At 41.6% G+C, this 18,889-nt stretch overlaps 1 protein-coding gene across 1 annotated transcript; it reads left to right on the forward strand.

Moving 5' to 3' along the window:
• The first annotated feature begins 14,708 nt into the window (after positions 1-14,708).
• Positions 14,709-18,889, forward strand: LOC119278597. The gene is made up of 6 exons (XM_037559926.1): positions 14,709-15,231; positions 16,254-16,351; positions 16,505-16,588; positions 16,679-16,759; positions 16,849-16,953; positions 17,255-18,889. Exons 1-6 carry the CDS (start codon positions 14,922-14,924, stop codon positions 17,279-17,281), a joined length of 705 nt encoding a protein of 234 aa, XP_037415823.1. The 5' UTR covers positions 14,709-14,921; the 3' UTR covers positions 17,282-18,889.

Consider the following 18,889-nt stretch of genomic DNA (forward strand, 5'->3'; position numbering starts at 1 on the left):
AATTGTACCTGCTCCCTTATTGGAAAGTAGTTCATCACAGAAACCAGTTCCTGTGACGCCTACACCAATTAGTGCGGAAGCTAATGATATTGATTATGAAACTTCAAATCAAGTTACTACCGTACCTCGTAGGTCAACCAGAGTAAGATCCGCACCAGAGTGGTACGGTAATCCTATTCTGGAAGTCATGTTACTTGACCATGACGGACCTACGAACTATGAGGAAGTGATGATGAGCCCAGATTTCGCGAAATGGCTTGAAGCCATGAAATCTGAGATGGGATCCATGTATGAGAACAAAGTGTGGACTTTGGTTGACTTGCCCGATGATCGGCAAGCCATCGAGAATAAATGGATCTTTAAGAAGAAGACTGACGCTGATGGTAATATTACTGTCTACAAAGCTCGACATGTTGCGAAAGGTTTTCGACAAGTTCAAGGGGTTGACTACGATGAGACTTTCTCACCCGTAGCGATGCTTAAGTCTATCTGAATCATGTTAGCAATTGCCGCATTTTATGATTATGAAATTCGGCGAATGGATGTCAAAACTGCATTCCTGAATGGATTTCTGGAAGAAGAGTTGTATATGATGCAACCAGAAGGTTTTGTCGATCCGAAAGGTGCTAACAAAGTGTGCAAGCTCCACGATCCATTTATGGACTAGTTCAAGCCTCTCGGAGTTGGAATAAACGCTTTGATAGTGTGATCAAAGCATATGGTTTTATACAGACTTTTGGAGAAGCCTGTATTTACAACAAAGTGAGTGAGTGCTCTGTAGCATTTCTGATATTATATGTGGACGACATATTGTTGATTGGAAATGATATAGAATTTCTGGATAGCATAAAAGGATACTTGAATAAAAGTTTTCGATGAAAGACCTCGGTGAAGTTGCTTCTATATTGGGCATCAAGATCTATAGAGATAGATCACGACGCTTAATTGGACTTTCACAAAGCACATACCTTAATAAAGTTTTGAAAAAGTTCAAAATAGATCAAGCAAAGAAAGGATTCTTGCCTGTATTACAAGGTGTGAAGTTGAGTAAGACTCAATGCCCGACCACTGCAGAAGATAGAGAGAAAGTGAAAGATGTTCCCTATGCTTCAGCCATAGGCTTTATCATGTATCGAATGATGTGTACCAGACCTGATGTGTGCCTTGCTATTAGTTCAGCAGGGAGGTACCAAAGTAATCCAGGAGTGGATCACTAGACAGCGGTCAAGAACATCCTGAAATACCTGAAAAGGACTAAGGATATGTTTCTCGTTTATGGAGGTGACAAAGAGCTAGTCGTAAATGGTTACGTCGATGCAAGCTTTGACACTGATCCGGACGATTCTAAATCGCAAACCGGATACATGTTTATATTGAACGGTGGAGCTGTCAGTTGGTGCAGTTCTAAACAAAGTGTCGTGGCGGGATCTACGTGTGAAGCGGAGTACATAGCCGCTTCGGAAGAAGCAAATGAAGGAGTCTGGATGAAGGAGTTCATATCCGATCTAGGTGTCATACCTAGTGCATAGGGTCCAATGAAAATCTTTTGTGACAATACTGGTGCAATTGCCTTGGCAAAGGAATCCAGATTTCACAAGAGAACCAAGCACATCAAAAGACGCTTCAATTCCATCCGGGATCAAGTCTAGGTGGGAGACATAGAGATTTGCAAGATACATACGGATCTGAATGTTGCAGACCCGTTGACTAAGCCTCTTCCATGAGCAAAACATGATCAGCACCAAGACTCCATGGGTGTTAAAATCATTACTGTGTAATCTGGATTATTGACTCTAGTGCAAGTGGGAGACTGAAGGAAATATGCCCTAGAGGCAATAGTAAAGTTATTCTTTATTTCCTCATATCATGATAAAATGTTTATAATTCATGCTAGAATTGTATTAACCGGAAACATAATACATGTGTGAATACATAGACAAACATAGTGTCACTAGTATGCCTCTACTTGACTAGCTCGTTAATCAAAGATGGTTAAGTTTCCTGACCATAGACATGAGTTGTCATTTGATCAACGGGATCACATCATTAGGAGAATGATGTGATTGACTTGACCCATTCTGTTAGCTTAGCACTTGATCATTTAGTATGTTGCTATTGCTTTCTTCATGACTTATACATGTTCCTATGACTATGAGATTCTGCAACTCCTGTTTACCGGAGGAACACTTTGTGTGCTACCAAATGTCACAACGTAACTTGGTGATTATAAAGGTGCTCTACAGGTGTCTCCGAAGGTACTTGTTGGGTTGGCGTATTTCGAGATTAGGATTTGTCACTCCGATTGTCGGAGAGGTATCGCTGGGCCCTCTCGGTAATGCACATCACTATAAGCCTTGCAAGCAATGTGACTAATGAGTTAGTTGCGAGATGGTTTATTACATAACGAGTAAAGAAACTTGCCGGTAACGAGATTGAACTAGGTATTGAGATACCGGTGATCGAATCTCGGGCAAGTAACATATTGATGACAAAGGGAACAATGTATGTTGTTATGCGGTTTGACCGATAAAGATCTTCGTAGAATATGTGGGAACCAATATGAGAATCCAGGTTCCTCTATTGGTTATTGACCGAAAACGTGTCCTGGTGATGTCTACATAGTTCTCAAACTCGTAGGGTCCGCACACTTAAAGTTCGGTGACGATCGGTATTATGAGTTTATGTGTTTTGATGTACCGAAGATAGTTCGGAGTCCCAGATATGATCAAGGACATGAAGAGAAGTCTCGAAATGGTCGAGGCATAATGATCGATATATTGGATGACTATGTTTGGACTTCGGAAGTGTTCCGGGTGAGTTCGGGCATATACCGGAATACCGGGGGGTTATTGGAACCCCCGGGGGGTTTATTGGGCCTCATGGGCCCTAGTGTAGAAGAGGAGGGGCGGCCAGGGCAGGCCGCGCGCCCCCTTCCCCTCTAGTCCGAATTGGACAAGGAGGGGGGCGACGCCCCCCTTTCCTTCCTCTCCTCTCTCCCTTCCTTCCCCTCTCCTACTCCTACAAGGAAAAGAGGAGTCCTACTCCCGGTGGGAGTAGGACTCCCCCCTTGGTGCGCCCTCCTCCTAGCCGGCCGCCTCCCCCCTTGCTCCTTTATATACAGGGGCAGGGGGCACCTCTAGACACACAAGTTGATCTATTGATCTATTCCAACTATGTGCGGTGCCCCCCTCCACCATATTCCACCTCGATAATATCATAGCGGTGCTTAGGCGAAGCCCTGCGTCAGTAGCAACATCATCACCGTCACCACGCCATCGTGCTAACGAAACTCTCCCGTGAAGCTCTGCTGGATCAGAGTTCGGGGGATGTCATCGAGCTGAACGTGTGCTTAACTCGGAGGTGCCGTACGTTCGATACTTGGATTGGTCGGATCATGAAAACATACGACTACATCAACTGCTTTGTGCTAACGCTTCCTCTTTCAGTCTACGGGAGTACGTGGACACACTCTCCCCACTCGTTGCTATGCATCACCATGATCTTGCGTGTGTGTAGGATTTTTTTTTTGAAATTACTGCGTTCCCTAACAGAATCTTCTTCCTGGGGCGCTGACATCACTAGGGTCATCGCAGCTGATCTTATAGCGCAATGCACCGCATACCGGGCACGCGTTCAAATCCTCGTACTCACCGCGGTAGAGTATGCAGTCATTAGGGCATGCATGTATCTTTTGTACCTCTAATCCTAGAGGGCAGACATCCTTCTTTGCTTCGTACGTACTCTCGGGCAATTCGTTGTCCTTTGGAAGCATCTTCTTTAACATTATCAACAACTTTCAAATCCCTTATCAGATACACCATTCTCTACCTTCCATTGCACAAGTGTGGTGCCCAGCCTTTTCTTGTCAGCTTCGCAATTCGGATACAACAATTTCTTGTGATCCTCTAACATGCGCTGCAACTTCTTATTCTCCTTTTCACTTGCGCAGTTTCTCTTTGCATCGGCAATGGCCCAACCTAGATCATCAGTGGGCTCATCTGAAGCCTCTTCTTCAGCTTCTTCCCGCATTGCCGGCTCAGCTTCTTCCCCCATTGTTGTACCATCGTATTCAGGGAACCCATTGCCAGGATAGCTGTCGTCGTCCTCTTCTTATTCATTGTCTTCCATCATAACCCCTCTTTCTCCGTCCTTGGTACAAACATTATAGTGGGGCATGAAACCGGACTCAAACAGGTGGAAGTGAATGGTTCTTGACTTACAGTAATTCATATCATTCTTACAGCCATCACATGGACAAGGCATAAACCATCCTTCCGCTTGTTTGCCTCAGCTGCAAGCAGAAAAGTATGCACTCCATTAATGAACTGGGGAGAGCATCGGTCATCGTACATCCATTGCCGGCTCATCTTCATTTACACAACACCGAAAAGACCAAATTAATACAAGTTCATACATAAAGTTCCTACAACACTTATTCTCATAAAACAACATACTAATAACTCTCTAGCTAAAGCATTTAAATGCAACAAAAAATGCGATCAAGATCACAACTAAGGTAACAATTGATCCAACATCATAATGATACCAAGCCTCACTATCGATGGCATATTTTCTAATCTTTCTAATCTTCAAACGCACTTTCTCCATCTTGATCTTGTGATCATCGACGACATCGGCAACATGCAAATCCAATTCCATCTTCTCCCCCTCAATTCTTTTCAATTTTTCTTTCAAATACTCATTTTCTTTTTTAACTAAATATAACCTCTCGACAATAGGGTCGGTTGGAATTTCCGGTTCACATGCCTCCTAGATAAAAATATCTATGTCAACTTGATGGGCATAATTTTTCATAAACACGAAATGCAAAAAATAGTTATAAAAGAGGGTATACCACATCTGAATCATAACCCGGACGAGGGCCGACGGGGACGGATATCAAAACCATGGCAGTATGTATAACAAACAACGTACGGGTAAGAGAATTATACAAGTAAGTATATATCTAAATCACACAAACATGATTTTTTCTTATATTAAAAAGATAAGAACAAGAGGTTCACCACAACATGGAGCCGGCGACGGGACGGTGCGGGCGATCGACGGTGGTTAGGATGGAGACATGAAGGCACTGAGTAAACCACACCTACATATGCAAACTAAGAGTTATTTTGACCTTGGATTGCATATAAATCAAATACTACCACATATATTTCCTCCCAAAATAAAACCCACAAATCACTATACTTATAGAGCATTGCAAGAGCTAATCTAGCAATAAGAGATGAAAGGACAAAGTTGCTAACCTTTGTGATCACTTGGATGGATGGGGTGCCTTGAAATCTTCAAAAAAATTGGCAAAAATGAAGTGTGAGCTCGATCAATGGGGAAGAACAGAGGAGAGGAAGGAATGAAAGGGGAAAACAGAGAGAAATGGGCTCGTGCTCGACGAAGGGTTTATATAGGGGCATCTTTAGTCCCGGTTGTTTCTAGGAACCGGGACTAAAGGTGCATCTCTAGTCCCGGTTCGTGGCATGAACCGGTACTATAGGTGCTGGTGGTGCCGCAGCCTGACACCAGCCTGCCACCACCTCTTTAGTACCGGTTCGTGGCACGAACTGATACTAAAGGTTCGCCATGAACCGGTACTAATGCTAGCCGCCCGCCCACCCGTTGGAACCGGCACTAATGGTCACATTAGTGCCGGTCCAGTTACAAATCGGGACTAATGTGTTTCACATTATTTTGATGGATCAATCCATGTGAATCAGAAACATGTGCAGCAGGAACACAAAAAAGAAGTGGTAGATGTACCAAAAGTTTATCATGCATGTAGATGATATACATGTGGAGAAACCAGTGTTTCTATAGAAGTAACACCAGCTACGCAGGGGCCTTTGATTATTTTGTAGATGTAAATCCAAGAAAACAAGGGAAAAAATGTTGTTCATTCCTGATATACTGTTCATTCAATATCCAGTTTCTTGTTCAGAATATCCTGTTCTTCCATGTTATCCATTCCTGAAGTTTTATTAAACCTGATTATCCCAAAATCTGCTATTTATTTGTTACCTGCAAAAAAATAGTGAAATGTAACATATAAGTAATTTGGTCAGGAAAAAGGTGCAGTTATCTAGAAATCGAGAAATTCCTTTTCATGTATGAAAATTAAATGTAACCGAAATATCAAGATTCTTATTGTGTGCTTTTGCAACTCCATGGATGTAAAATAAGAAGAAGAAAAAGAGAGAGCTTGTTTTTGTGTGTTTTCTGCAGCTCCATGGATGGAAATTGGGTGCATGGGGGTATTGATCATGGGTGAGCTGTATGGTACTCCCAAGAATGTACCTCTACACCGCTACAAGCCTACAATTGTTGATGAATATAGGCACAAGGACATTCCAAAGTGGTTCTTCTAGCTTTAGTTGGAAATAAATATAGTGTTCTAGATCTTCAAGGTCGCACTGCCATTGTTGCCGCTGTCTCTGGCTGCACGAGAAGGAGTGAAGGACGAGACAGAGGAAGGTATCATGGAGAGATAGCGAAACGGGAGAAGTACCGAACAAACCAGGCCCTACATAAGTTGACTAAGCATGGTTAGGGAAGATAAAAAGACCAGTTCAATTGTATATCAGGTTAATTGTACCTAACTAGGTGTTTTATTGTAGTGAAAAATATGTTAAGGGAGAATGCAATTTTTGTAGTCAAACTTTATGTAGGAATAATGTTCAAAGGCATACGTATGACATGAGAGTATCAAGCCAAACATGACGACCAACATCCAGAGTGGCCGCAGAGTGAGAGAGAGGTTGGGAGAAAGCCATTCAGGGGTATTCAAAGTTGAACGAAAGCTCTCCCATCTGGTTGGCAAAGAATAATAATAAAAATTAGAATTCCTTTTTCACAGGTAAAATGTGTCTAACCGCCTGAACATGTTGATCAACAAGCGAAATCCATAGTGGTATGTGCGAGGAATATAAAACCAGTGCTCTAACTTGTTTCAAAAATAGCATTCTAGAACACTATTTTTTTTCTTTTGCGCAGGGCACTAGAAAAGTCATTTGTCTATACAAATCTGCACGTAGTTAGAATACACATGTTTACTGTGAAAAAAGTTACTCCCTCTGATCGATAATAAATGCCATAGTTTTGAACTAAGGTTGAACTAAGCTTAGTTTTTTAGGAACGGGTGGACGGTGATTCCTAAACAGTGCCTTAAGCGCCCGTTTGTACTGTTTTCGCAATCGGACGCACACAAACGCTCCTCGCTGGGCCGGCCCATTTAGTTTTGTTCCACCATTAGAAAAATAAAACATGGTGCACGAAGCGGGTTCGAACCCTTTACGTCTCGTTTAAGAAAGGCCAACTGTAAGCAGTAGTAAAACTGAAGGCTTGTGACTCCCCACTTATTTTCTTCTTGTTATTCTTTTTCAGATCACGGATATTCATTTTTCATTTTTCTCTTTTCTTAAACTTTTTCAAGTTCATGATTTGTTTTCAAAATTGATGAACTAATTCATGGACCTTTCCATCAAAATCGATGAACTTTTTCTCAATTCCATTAACTTTTTTCCAAATTCGATGAACTTATGTTTCAAATTTGTGAACTTTTTTCAAAATTGATGTACATGTTTTTTCAATTTTGTGAACTTTTTAAAAAATATGAAATATTTTTTACATTCATTGAATTTTTTTCAAAATAAATGATTTTTTTTCAAAATCGATGAACTTTTTTTAGAATTGTTGAATTTTTTAAAAAACTCAATAAAGGTTAATTCAACGAATTTTTTAAAATTAATGAATTTTTCAAATTTGATGAACCTTTTTCCCAATCGATGAACCTTTTTGATGTTTGTGAACTTTTTTTGAAAATCTGTTAAACAATTTTGAATTAAAGAACTTTTTCCAGATTGTTGTTGTTTTTTCTTTTTTTAGTTTTTATTTTTTTAAAAAAAATCAAAAATAGACCGGTCAACCAGCCAACTAAACCAATTTTTTTATGGGAGTCAACCAGACCGCTCAAAGCGAGCGAGTGAATTCCTCGCGCCATGGCCCATTCGATCGATCTAAGGTTATTTGGGCCGGACCAGTAGCATGTCCCTTCGAGCTTCAGAAACGCGAGAGCAACTAGTTGACGAGCGCTCCTTCGGGAGCACTCGCAACAATCACTTGCGGATGAGCTAAGAGAGCGCCATTTGGCGCGCTCTCAGTCGCTGCCATGTGTCACGTCCTGGACGCTCCCTCCGGGTTTTTTTCGCACACTTTTTCACCTTTTAGATGTTTTTTTGGTCTTTTCAACTTTTTAGTTTTCCATCAGTCTATCTTAGCTTTTAGACAAAAAAACTAAAAATAATAATTTACGCGAAAAAATGTGTTTTTTTCTTCCTTAAGAGGCATGGTTTTGCTTCCGTGAGAGGCAGAAAAAATGTGTTTTCATTTTTTTCTGTGAGGTACGGTTTTGCTTCCGTGAAAGACACAGTTTTGCTTCCGCCAAAGACATGGCCCTGCCATTCGGAAACGGAAAAAAATGGATTTTCTTTTTTTCGCGAGAGGCATATTTTTTGCTTCCGCGAGAGGCATGGTTTTGCTTCTGTGAGAGGCACGGCCAGTTGCTTGAACTATCGGAATGATCTTTTGGAACGTATGTACCTCTTATAGACCCTCAACTCACTGTTTGAATTGTCGGAATATCCTTTGGAACTAATGTAGTTCTTATGGACACTCAAGTAGCTGGTTAACCTTTGAAATATTCATAGTTCCAAAAATAAATAAATAATACAAATCATTTCATGTTAAACTCTGATTCAAAAACCAAACAAATCAAAAAAATCAGTTTTTGAATCAAAATCTATAGCAATGGCATGTTATCAAAGTTATTCAAACCATCTAGTGAAACATATCCCAATTAAACACCAAAGAGGACTCCATTTTCAAATGCACACTATGTTTACTTCACCAACTTCTTTTTAAATATACAAATGTGCACTGAATAACATAACAATAGTGCCTCGTTGACTAAGGAATGTTGATGACCCCAAAAAATGTTTCGACAACAAAGGCATGACCATGACTCTGCTGAGTATTCCACCGTTACTCGACTACATTCACAGACAAGGACGGAATACACACACATGGATCACGCAGGCAGCACACAACGAATAAGACATTTAATTGAACAAGATAATTGAAAATATTAAAAAAACTGATCCAACAAACGGTTGTTTCCATAAATCTATCCCTCGAACTGCCGGATGACTAACAGCTGCTCTTTGATGGTTACCTTTTTGCACGACAAACTAAAGATTCCTTTAATTACACCGAGTCTATTTCCATCTTCTTCCTCATACGTTTCTCGTCGGCCGCAACAATTCACCATCTCACACCTGCAGCCATGGACGACGGGAAACTAACAACACGCACCGAACACATCACTACCCACTGTACAACCGTGCTTGAGGTGGTGTACACCAACGACCCAAAGACCGTGGAGTGAATGATCGAAAAGTACGAGGAATGGCTGAAGGAGGAGAAGAACAAGTTTGTCGGCCTCGACCTCGAGTACACACGTAAGACTAGTTACATACGTCAAGGGATCCCCGTCGTCCAACTCGCCATGCACGAGCATGTCCTTGTATACCACTACTGCAGGTCCGAGCGCTCCCAGGCGTTACTTGACTTCCTGCATCGCAAAGTGGTAACTTTCGCTAGCGTCGACACCAGGGGCGACAAGACCATGCTTGCCCGTGCATGGATTAAAATTTCAGACGAGCACCATGTCGACATGCAGAGGCAATTCTGTATCAAGGGTGATGTAGAAAGGGACTCCATGGGAGACCTTGCAGCGGCCATCATCGACCCTGCCTACAAGAACATGAAGAAATCATTCCCAAAAGAGAAGCACCAGTTCTGGGAGGGGAAGCCGCTATCCCCGTTACACCTTGAGTACGCAGCAAAAGACGGATATGTTAGCTATGAGTTGTACCGTAGAATCCTAATCATCAAGCGCGGGTTACGTCACCTCCACCAACAACTAATAAAGGAAAGACTCCGCCCACGTAAGAACAAAGACGATGGATCTTCGAGCGACTGGAAGCACAGGAAGGGAAACTGTGGTTGGTAAATTGCGAGAAAATGGATGTCTACATTAAACTAGTAGTAGCACTATTATGATAATTTAGATTGAATGAACCTATGTTGTAAATATGATTGTTGTTGCTAAAAGATTCTGTGTGTATTGTATTACTATTTTACGTTTGAACACATGTGTGCTCATATACAAATGCAAAGTACGTTTTGCATGTCTAAATGCAATTACTAAGTTATCTCCTAGTATTAAGCAAACATATGTTGTACCCATGATTATAGAAGGACGAATATATCAAACGATATTGTATTATAATTTTCCTACTTATCCTCTACAAGATGCATCATCCATTTATAAGAATATGTGATTGTATCATTGTTAACTTTCTGTAAAATGCTTATTCAACATTGGCATCAACAATTCATAAATATTACAAAAGAACATTCGGTACACACAGGCAAGGGACAAGCACTTTGTTAGTTCGACCCCATTGAAAAAAAAATTAAAATCACACAACAACCATTTCACATCAAACACTGCTCTGTCCATTGAGAACATACTTGCTATTGCACACAGGTTCCTCTCCGTACACCCATTCTGTAGGATGCGACGAAACTACACTGCTGTGTGCAACTGACCTATGTATAGCCGTGTCTCTCGAAATGTCTATTCAAACCCATGCCTATCATGCCACACGCCCATGATGCTAGAGACCTCACACATGTGCATCCACAACCGAGCCTCTCTAACCAAGTATTCGGACCGATGCCTTTGCTGCCATACTTCCGTACCTCTAGGAACTTCACACCTTTTGTACATCAAAAGGGTTGATACCCATGCCTCGAGAAGCCACACAACCGAGCCTGCAGTGACTTCACTTCCATACATTTACTGACTTCACTTCCGTGCCTCCGGTCACTCAATCCACGTGCCTCACATAAAATTTTAATTTTATTGTTCTCGCCTTTGCCTTGGATAATTCTCTTCTTTTGCATGGGACAAAAATAAGGAATTACAGACATCTCATAAACAAAAATTAGTCTAAAGCATAAAAAAGGATTTCCAAAATAGATCATAGATAGTTCTAGCAATTGCCAATAAATCAGTGTTTTTTACCAACTTGATGGTAAGAAATCTCGGGACCTAGAAATTCATGGGAGGCATTTACAAGAATATGTGATTGTATCATTGTTATCTTTAATGTAAAATGCTTATTCAACATTGGTGTGAACAATTCATAAATATTGCAGAAGAACATTCGGTACACAGAGACAAGGGACAAGAACTTTGTTAGTTTAACCACATTAAAAAAAATTAAAATCACACAACAACAATTTCACATCAAACACTGCTCTGTCCATTGAGAACATCCTTGCTATTGCACACATGTTCCTCTCCGTACACCCATTCTACAGGATGCCACAAAACTACAAAACTACACTATTGTGTGCAACTGACCTATGTACAGCCGTGGCTCTCTAAATGTCTATTCGAACCCATGCCTATGGTGCCATACGCCCGTGACCCTAGAGACTTCACACATGTGCATCCACAAGCCTCTCTAACCAAGTATTCGGACCGATGCCTCTGCTACCATATTTTCGTGCCTCTAGGAACTTCACACCTTTTGTACATCAAGAGGGTTGATACCCGTGCCTCGAGAAGCCACACAACCAAGCCTGTAGTGACTTCACTTCCATACCTGTACTGACTTCACTTCCGTGCCTCCGGTCACTCAATCCACATGCCTCATATGAAACCTGCCGTGACTCTACGTGCTCCGCACGCGTGATCTCCCGCGCAACTTTGGTGATGCACACACGTTCCTCTCTGTACAACAATGTGTTGCCGCATGCCGCCAACCTATACATGTGCACCCTGCCTATACATGTGCACCCTGCCTATACATGCTTCATTCACGTGACTCTGGTGCCTACACACCCGTGCCTCGCGTAACACGCGGCGTGACTCTACAAGCTCCTCACGCGTGATAGCCCGTGCCTCTTTGTTGTTGCACAGACGTTTCTCTCTTTACAACCCATGTCAGAAGAAACATAGAAAAAAAAGGCACACACGTGCCTCTAATTTATGTATAACTATGACTCCAACGAACTAACATCCGTCCAAAAAACATCTAAAAAAGAGATGCACAGCCATGCCTCTTCTACAAACGAAGTACAATGAATGAACAATTAGGTTTATATTCGTTTTATATATCTAAATAACATTATACTGTAGCATAGATTTTTAAACAATATCCATTATGTTCAAAGGTTATAACTAACATCACTGCGGCAGAAGATTGAAGATAACAACAAGCCTCCCATCACGCTCTTTGAAAATTGTGAGCACCAAGCTGTTTACTTCAACAGACGATGCCCACAGAAAATCACTGAACCCTTCCTTTTTGAACACTATTCTATTACCCAAGCCAATGAAGTAGGAGCAAGGAGTGCTCACATATATATCATCATCACGAGATTCCAAAGTAACTTCACGAGTTAAAACTCCAATCCTCGGAAATGACACGAACTCCTTCAAACTCTTCACAACCATACCTGGAATAACCTAACAAAAACATCCAACTATTAGTAATAGAACAAAAATTAAATACTATAAATAGAAGAAATAATAATAAATAAATAAACATAAACAAATAAAAACAATGAAAAATAAATCTGACCATTTTATGAGCATTAACATTCATGGAATTAATCCTGTGAACAAAAGGACAACAGAGTATGTACTCATCATCAAAGAGTTGATGCGTCATGAAATACATCTGCTGATAATTGAGATAAACACCACGAGTGTAAAAGCAACTCCAACAAGTTCCTTCTCGGAGTCGCTCAATCCATCAAGAGCAATAAAATTACACAGGTTCAAGGGAAAAGAAAAAAACATATGAAATGAAACAAACTAAATATTTCCTTCAAAATAAACCTTATCAACAGAAGGTAAAGGAGACAATATATTTCCACCCCGATAAAAATCAACACCAATCAACGTTCCATAGCGCTCAAGCCTAACGGTCATTCTATCACGATGACGAAGACCATAATCAATGACCAAATCTTCCTAGAGAGAACCATGGAATTTGCTCCTCACCCAACCATGACTAAACAGAACACCATACAAATAACCCTCACTAGAGTAAAGAGCAAGATCAGTATCTTTGTCACCCCTCCTTATGGCTAAATCCATACACTCCTCGATGAAACGAGCAAGATGAGCTCTAACACTACACGGAATATACTGCAAAACCAATGATCATAATAAAAAAAGACCTAGAATAATTTCCATTCAAAACAGCAACAAGCACCAAAAGAAATAAGCACGTGTGTGCCAAAAATTGATTAAATATAAAATGTTATTCTTACAAAACGAGTCGAACAACGCCGATCCAGAACCATAGTGAACACATCTACAGAAGAATCAACAGACGTACAAGGGTCACCCGGCATACGGCAAAAAGGACAACCCATACCTGCAAAGAACCCAATGATTATCAAGAACTAATTGCACAAACCGAGTTGAAAGTTGACATCTGATAGTATTGGAAGCCTCCACCGGTAACTACCCCATAAATCTCCATATCCCGGAAATATAATGGGAACAAATAGGAAAAAAAAAGGAAACAGGGAACCGATGAATGCAACCGGTAAGGAACGACGATCGTGCGAACAGGGAAGCGCCGTCCACGGTAAAGAAGGGCCGCCGTAAGCAGGCCACTAGAGCGACGGGCTCGACGGGCGGGGACGACGACAACGATTCAACGACATCAGAGAGAAACATATCTCAAAACAGATCGAAAGTGTATTAAAAAACACTAAAAGTATAAGGATTAAAGTGAAAAAAGGAAAAACTAGAAAGGTAAACCGAAAACCGGAAATCACGGGGCGCCCTGGAAAAGTCTCACGAGTGCCCCGCACATGACACTTGTCGAGCCCGGAGCGCTCCCCGATTAATCGTTGCGGGGAGCGCTCCTCAACTAGTGATTTCGCACAAACTGATAGGGAAAAGTTTTAAAAAAATTGGTTGGGAAAAATCAAAAAGAATAGCAAAGCAATTTCAAAAGTTCTTTTTTTTTACAATGTACAAACATGTATGTGCTCTGACTATCATGCACATTTTTATGGACAAATGAGTTTTGTATTGCCGTGCGCAAAAGAAAAAGTCAACCGGTTCATTTATCCTTAATCATGCTTTGTCAACCGGTTTATGCCCTATTTCGTTCGGCACTCTCTTGTTTCACGGTCTCCCCATGACGCTATCCTCTGTCTCGTCTCTCTCCTTATATTACGAGAGAAGGCGAGACCCACTCGTTCTCCCCATTATTCTTGATTTTTTAAGGAATCTGCATGACCTCCTCCTTTACCCTGATTTATCGCGTAAGATACATACCGGGAGAACCCCAGCCTCCTCAGCGATTTGGAGCTCCTGGCCGTTGGATCTCTTGCTTGATTGGATTTCGGCCACCGGATCTCGCCTCGGGATGACAGCGGCCGTCGGACAAAAACGTGACACTGTGGATTAAAACAGTGTCCAAACCGCGCTGCCACCGCCTGTAAAATCAGTGCCCCCCGAGGGCATTTTCGTCATTTCCTACGTGAGGGTATAAATAGCATCAGCCCCTGGGAGATGACCTAGCCTCTTCCTCCCTCCGGCTCTACCGCCGCACCTCTCTCTCTCCCGTACATCTCTCTCTCTCTCTCAAGCCGCCGCCGCCAGCCATCCTCCACATCCGCCGCCGCTGCCAACCATCCTTTCCGTCCGCCGGCTCCCACCAACCATCCTTCCCATCCGCCGGTTCCCACCAACCACGGCGACGGCGGTAGCAGCCACGCAGGAGGGCGGCGGATCAGCCGCGCTGGCGATGGCGTTCGTGGCGGCGGTGGAGGGCGCGGCCGCGGCGCTCCGTCCGGTGCTGTCGTGCGCGCAGCAGGCGGCAGTGCGGTTGGGGCGCGTGGTGGCGGTTAGCAAGACGAAGCCCGTGGGCGTCATCCACGGCATGTGCGACGCCGGCCACCGCTGGTCCAGGAGGAGCGCCCCCACCCTCTCCTCTCCTCCTCCCCTCATCACAAGCCAGGACAAGGAGGGCCACCGTGGCCGAGCAGGTCAGGTGGCGCGTCCAGATCGCCGAGGAGCTGCCCACAGGTTGGCCATGGCGCGACCGAGCAGAGCAGGTGAGGAGGGAGACACTGCTTCCTCTTTCACGCTGCTTATCTAGGTCTTCCTAATTTGTTTTGCTGGTACTATGCTTGTCGTGGATTACTGCCTCACGTGTACGCAGAGCACATGTTGATGCGTGTATGGCTTCCTAATAAGCAGTTCTCTTTGGTGCATCATGTTCTTCCACATGCTTGATTGATTAGAGAGCCCTGCCACATTTATTTATGAGAGGAGGCGCTTGCTAGATAGAGATTCAGTAGAAGAAACTGCTATATAGGGATGACCTTTGTATGTTTATGAAAGAAATTTTCGATGTAGGCCTCAGGCTTTCTTGGGTTTATTAAGTGAAAGAGTTAGACTAGCCAGCCAGTTCTCTTTGGAGTTTGCACATAAATCCTACATCTTCAATATGATTTTTAGGCCTCATGTTATGCCAGGGGTTTGGTTATTGTATCAGCTAGCTGATTTACCCCCTTATTTCCTTTACGTTGGTTTGATACTCTGCATGTATTAATGTTTAGTGTCACTTGGATTCAGAACAAAGAGCTGGTACACCGTACAAAAGAAAGAAGTATGCAAATCTGCAGATTCCAGATGCTATAATTTATATATATGCAAAGCATAGAGACAGTTCTAGATAGAAGTGTATTGAACTGTTGATGGTTGGAATTGGTGTGCATTGTCACCGGCCTGCTGTATCTGTCAAGACCTAGGTGTTGTATTTAGCCGAACAGACATTTGACGATTTTCCTGCGCTTGCTCACATTAGCCTAGAAACTCACCATTGTTTTTATTTCCTTTCCAAGGCCATGTATCCCCTTCTTGGTCAATAATGCCTCTGCCTTTGAACTAAAAATCTTCTGAAATCCTCCTTTTCCTTTTCCTTGGTCAATAATTTCTTTGATGCTACCATAGCTGATAGATTTTCGGCTATAGTGTTTGCTGCACAAATGTTTATATATTTGAGGGGCTTGCCACTGTCTACAAAGGTTGCTGATAAATTTATTGGCACTGTATAATATGCAAATGTTCACAGATTTGAAGGAGTTGCCACTTATCCACAGCAATGATAGCATCAAAGAGTTGAACCGCAGCATCGAGAAACATGAGCAACGTCACGACCTTGTAATATCAGTAAGTTCTGACCTCTTTCCTCTGTAATGTTCCATGATGGTGGTTCAGTAGGCAGCACAATTGAGAAATTACTACACATCATGCTGTATTGAATTGTTTCTGTTATAGTTGCTTATTCCTCAACCTGCACTGAATATTTTCCTCAATCCGTAGTCTTACGCACTTGGGGAGATTCCTTCATTGAATAACCGTATAACAATTGTGAGGCAACTTTGGGACCTAACAAAAGATGTTTTGGTATAATGACCCCTTGTCTCTCATGTTTGTGCGTGCTTATGGGGGATATCTTTTTTACTTTTGTATCTGATAAACACGATTCATTTTAAGGTTTTGTTAGAGCCTGGAACTCCTCAAGGGTCAAAGACTATAAGACAAATGCGCTCATGTATCCTTTGGATGGAAAAGAGAGTATGTGCTCAGCTCATGATTAAGTATTCAGATATTTGACATATTCCCTGACAGTGTAGTATTTAATTACATAATATTTGTGCTTCCAGAAGTGTCGCAAGAGCAAAAAATCTGCAGGTGCCGCTCCAAGTAAAATGAAGAGCATGGTTGTTCAAGAAGATTTGCTGAAAAATGGTGCCTTCGTGGTTGCCCCGGTGAGTTGATCTCGTGGTGACGTTTTGTTGTTTCTTAAATATGCAGGTTGCTTACAACAAAGTACAATTGTTCCAGATGTATTTTGCATACTCTAAGAATTTGATCGACATCTTATATTTGCCCACTCTACCGTTTTCTTTATCAAGCATGTAAAGTTAAACCACTGGTTTTATATCTCCTTTATTTATTCCATTTATATAGTCTCCAAATGCTATAAGGGATTCTGTTGGTGCTCTATTAACAGGATTGCATTTTTTGTTACTTCATAATATTGCTGACAAAATCTTATTCTGCTTTCAGTGTGAGAGCGAGTTGCATGTTGTATGAACTAAGCGCAAATTCATATTGGTCGGTTTAGCAGCTCGCTTGCATTGACAGTCGACTGTGTGTAGGCGTGCTGCCATATCTGAGGCTATAATACAACATTTTGTATTTCTCATGGAAGGATGTGCCTGTGGTCCTTAAGGATGTGGTTCACGGGGTTTGACTATGGTTTGATTGTCAAATCAAAGGTCCCAGGTGAACTTCTGCTACTTTTGGTCTTATCTCTCTACGTCTCCCCTTACAATGATTCATATTTTTCTGCCTCCATTTTGTTTCTACAGACGATGCATTATCTCTTTGCCATAGTTACCTTTTTTTGTCCCCTGCATATCCAAATCGAAAAATACTTGTGGTTTGGTACAGTTGTATTGCAAGTCGAAAAATATTGTATGTGTTAATATCCGATGGTCCAAGTTGAAATTCAGTTTATATTATTCAATATGCATTCTAACAAACATCTTGTGTTTGGCATCATTCTAAAAAATATTAAGTTCTGGTGTTAATCGCAAGCAAATAAGGGTAAGACACATACCATTTATATGTCATTAAACTTTATCACAATTTCTATGTTATTCTATTTTACCTCTGGTACTACATTGTGATCTTTCAAGGAATTACTGCTTCCTTTCCGCCCCTGGTTTTCTTTTTCTAGGATATTGTAGCCTCACTAGGATGGATTAAGAGTGTCAGCTGCTCCCTTTCCCTAATCAAATAGGACTTCCAAACTAATGATACTTGCACTCCTTTTTATCTGTTGATCTCTTTAATTCTGATTACAACTTATGTTTCACAAATATATGCAGGTTTCTACTCTTTTTCAGTGGTCCTTAGTTGATCTCTTTGATTTTTGATTACAGACTGTCTCTCTGATTGTAAGTGATTTTGGTGTTGTTTGTAGTTGGCACTTCTCATTTCAGAAATCAGCTATCCTGGTATTCAACCATGTGAGTTTAGAGAGAACAACCAAAGGAGGAACAAGCTCAAGACATGTTTAGCAGCTTCTGCTAAGTAAGTATCCTTAGAACCTTCAACTCCAAATAAAACAAAAAATCAAGAGTATGTTCTTCACATATGAAATAGATAGATGCTGGCATGCTTGCTGCATCTGATGAGATTGTGGATCAAGAAGTTAATGGACATGCTTGTGAATCATGGACAATCTCGGCCTGGTATTGTGGCTCGAGTCTGAGCTCTTGCTTGGCTTTAGGTGCAAACATGGACCTTCAGTTCACCTAGAACAAGAATCAAATCCTTGTGTCAATTGCTGTTGTGATAGGAGGCCCATTGCGTATGACCATGATGTATGCATTCACTCTGGGATCTGAGAATAATTTGTTGATCCTGTCTGAAAGATAGTGGTTCGATAGTGAATTTATCCACTTATTTGTTGATTTTTTTTTCTTTTGTTGTGTTATGTATGGAGATGCAGATTCTCAGGCTTCAGGTTTTAGTTTTGGTAGTTCGAGTGCTATTGGTTATGTTGTTGTAACTGGTCCTTGATCAGCATGGTGACTGAAGGGATGACTCTTGAAAATTAAGATCCTTATTATGAGATTGAGGCGATGTAAAACTATGTGCTCTTGGCAAAATGTGTACTGACTTTATTTGTTT

The sequence above is a fragment of the Triticum dicoccoides genome, chromosome 3B (genome assembly GCF_002162155.2).
Source record: "Triticum dicoccoides isolate Atlit2015 ecotype Zavitan chromosome 3B, WEW_v2.0, whole genome shotgun sequence".
In the NCBI taxonomy this organism is placed as follows: domain Eukaryota; kingdom Viridiplantae; phylum Streptophyta; class Magnoliopsida; order Poales; family Poaceae; genus Triticum; species Triticum dicoccoides.